We start from the raw sequence: 2989 nt of genomic DNA on the forward strand, positions 1-2989 counted from the left end.
CTCCTCCTCCTCCCTCCTCCTCCTCTCTCCTCCTCCTCTCCTCCTCCTCCTCCTCCTCCTCCTCCTCCTCCTCCTACTCCTCCTCCTCCTCCTCTCTCCTCCTCCTCCTTCTCTCCTCCTCCTCGAGTCTGTTCAGAGTTTAAAGACTCTATTTGTCCGTTGTTTATTTCTAAAGAAACACGACAATGTATAAAAGGCTCCATTACCTTGTAGCTCACGTTATGGCTCCGTAGCAGACGTTTTTTATAACAATAGGCTAACGATTGGGTCATAACCACGAGACTTCCTGTCTCATAGTAGAGGAGTTACCGTATAGTACAGGAGAAGCTCTCAGGCAGTTTGGACTTCCATCAGCTGTTTAAGTGTAATGACTAATGTTAACTATCATTTTAGTGATCAATAATGAGCCTGTGTCTATGTTATCTCCTTACATATACCTACGCTCTCCGTCTCTGCTAGATTGGGAATGATTGAGATTTCTCTTGGCACAGCTACCAGAAGACTTCCAACTTTCAGACAGGTTGCTCACGTCACATCTACGTCTTCAAGCTCAGTTGGAGGCTGCTCAGTAACGCTCAGCCATCACCGGGAAAGAGACGTCACTGGTCTCCGTCCAGAGACGTCACTGGTCTCCGTCCAGAGACACGGGGTCTGCTGCTCCATTATATATACAGTCTATGGTATCACCAGGTACTCAACTATTACCCAGAATCCTCCCCGTTAACATCACATGGTATCACCGGAGACTCTGAACAACCGACTCACTGAAATCTACGCAGCGTTCCAGAAACATGAGGAGTTTTTGTGATTGTTTTGGGCTAAAATCCTTAATTATGCATCACGTTTTCTTAAAAAACATTTTTCATCTTTCTGATAAGATATTTGAGACTTTCTGCAACGAAAATGTGAGGATTATGACATCATGCCCCACATATTTTGTGTGGAAATCGGGAATTTATGCAGCAAAAGTGTCCCTGTCTGTCTGTCTGTCTGTGCGTGCGTGTGTGTCTGTGTTAGCGTGTGTGTGTGTCTGTGTGCAAGTGTGTGTCTGTGTGTGTGTGTGTGTGTGTGTGTGTGTGTCTGTGTGTGTGTGTGTGTGTGTGTGTGTGTGTGTGTGTGTGTGTGTGTGTGTGTGTGTGTGTGTGTGTGTGTGTGTCTGTGTTAGCGTGTGTGTGTGTGTGTGTGTGTGTGTGTCTGTGTGTGTGTGTGTGTGTGTCTGTGTGTGTGTGTGTGTCTGTGTTAGCGTGTGTGTGTGTCTGTGTGTGCATGTGTGTCTGTGTTAGCGTGTGTGTGTGTGTTAGCGTGTGTGTGTGTGTGTGTGTGTGTGTGTGTGTGTGTGTGTGTGTGTGTGTGTGTGTGTGTGTGTGTGTGTGTGTGTCTGTGCGTGTGTGTGTGTGTGTGTGTCTGTCTGTGTGTGTGTGTGTGTGTGCGTGTGTCTGTGTGAGCGTGTGTGTGTGTGTGTGTGTGTGTTTGTGAGACTGTGTGTCTTTGTGTGCGTCTTTGTGTGTGTGTGTCTGTATTAGCGTGCGTGTGTGTGTGTGTGTGTGTGCGTGTGTGTCTGTGTTAGCGTGTGTGTGTGTGTGTGTCTGTATTAGCGTGTGTGTGTGTGTGTGTGTGTGTGTGTGTGTCTGTGCGCGTGTGTGTGTGTGTGTGTGTGTGTGTGTGTTGAAGGTGTTTCTGATTAAAACTGATCACTTCCAGGGAACCTGTCTCACCTGTCGGTCCGAGTCCAGGTCCAGGTCCAGGTACGGGTCCGGTCTTTAGCTCCAGCAGCAGCTGGTCTCGGACCCAGCTGAAGTCGTCCAGAGACCGCAGGAAGGCGGAGAAGGCGCGCGGCCCGCGGCTCGGCAGCAGCTCGAGCAGCTTCAGACTCTTCTGCCGGTTGGTCGGCTGAGACTCGATGGCCTCGACGTGCGCGTCCGTTAGAACGTTCTCCTGGTACAGAAACGGAACGATGGTGTCACTGACCAGCAGCTGCCCGGACAACTCCAGCCGGTGTGTCCGCAGCAGAGCTTTGTGAACCGGGTCCATGTGTCCGGTATTACGTCTTTAAAGCACACTAGTTAACTCATAACCAAATAATGACATTATTCATCATGAAAACTAGTCGTTTGGTCGCTACTAGCCCGCCCCCAACAACTCCAGTTAGCGTGGGCTCAATGTTATTGTGTCCGACTGGAAACACGCCAGCGGAACCAACGTTTTACTAACGCTAACCACTCAGTTTCTTGCTGTAATTTGGTGCAACCACTTTAATTTCGTGAGTTATTATAAACCTTACACAAAGCTAAACTCTTCAGTTCGGCATACATGTACTACACCAGGTAACACTATTTTGTTAAGAAAAGCTCAACGTTTTGTCCCGTCTACCGCTGTGCGGGTGAGCAGGAGCGAACAAACAGCGTGATAAAACAAAGGTTTTGTATTAAAAAAGTGCGATTGTGGTTGATCAAATATTTTCCGAATTTACTACAAGAATCTCAGCTTTCCGATAGGCTCATATTCTATTTTCTATCAAGCGTTATTAGTTAACAGCAAAAGAGGAATCCTTAAACCAGGAGATTTTTCAACGAAGTCTGGCTGAATGGTCTCTATACAGCAACGGAACGTGTTGGGCCGGTCGGCCCAGAAGCAACATATTGACTTTGGCATACACTTAATACATCAAACAACACGAATAACAAGTGTGTGTGTGTGTGTGTGTGTGTGTGTGTGTGTGTGTGTGCCGTATTCATCAGAAGACCCAGAAGGTGCCATGAAGGTAAATATTGTCTGTTTTACTAAGAGTTTATAGTTAAAAACCAACAAGGAATCCTAAAAGTGACAGATTTACCAATGGGATCTGGCTCAATAGTTTCCAGCACAATTAAATATGAAATGAGAGCTGAATGATGACATTATTAGGGACTAATATTTAACTCGGCGTACATAAACACATCGAATAACTCGCACTGATAGCCTCTTGCTTCCACGGTGAAGATAGTTTGGT

General features: G+C 46.8%; 1 protein-coding gene across 1 annotated transcript in view; it reads right to left on the reverse strand.

The window, feature by feature from the left end:
• The window catches only part of cradd (CARD and death domain containing adaptor protein), a 5278-nt gene extending 3095 nt beyond the window's left edge, over positions 1-2183 (reverse strand). Inside the window, exon 1 of the mRNA XM_078273787.1 lies at positions 1716-2183. Within this exon, the coding sequence (XP_078129913.1) occupies positions 1716-2031 (316 nt within the window). The 5' untranslated portion in view covers positions 2032-2183. The remainder of the gene's footprint in view (positions 1-1715) is intronic.
• Positions 2184-2989: the final 806 nt, after the last annotated feature.

The sequence above is a fragment of the Sander vitreus genome, chromosome 17 (genome assembly GCF_031162955.1).
Source record: "Sander vitreus isolate 19-12246 chromosome 17, sanVit1, whole genome shotgun sequence".
Lineage (NCBI taxonomy): Eukaryota > Metazoa > Chordata > Actinopteri > Perciformes > Percidae > Sander > Sander vitreus.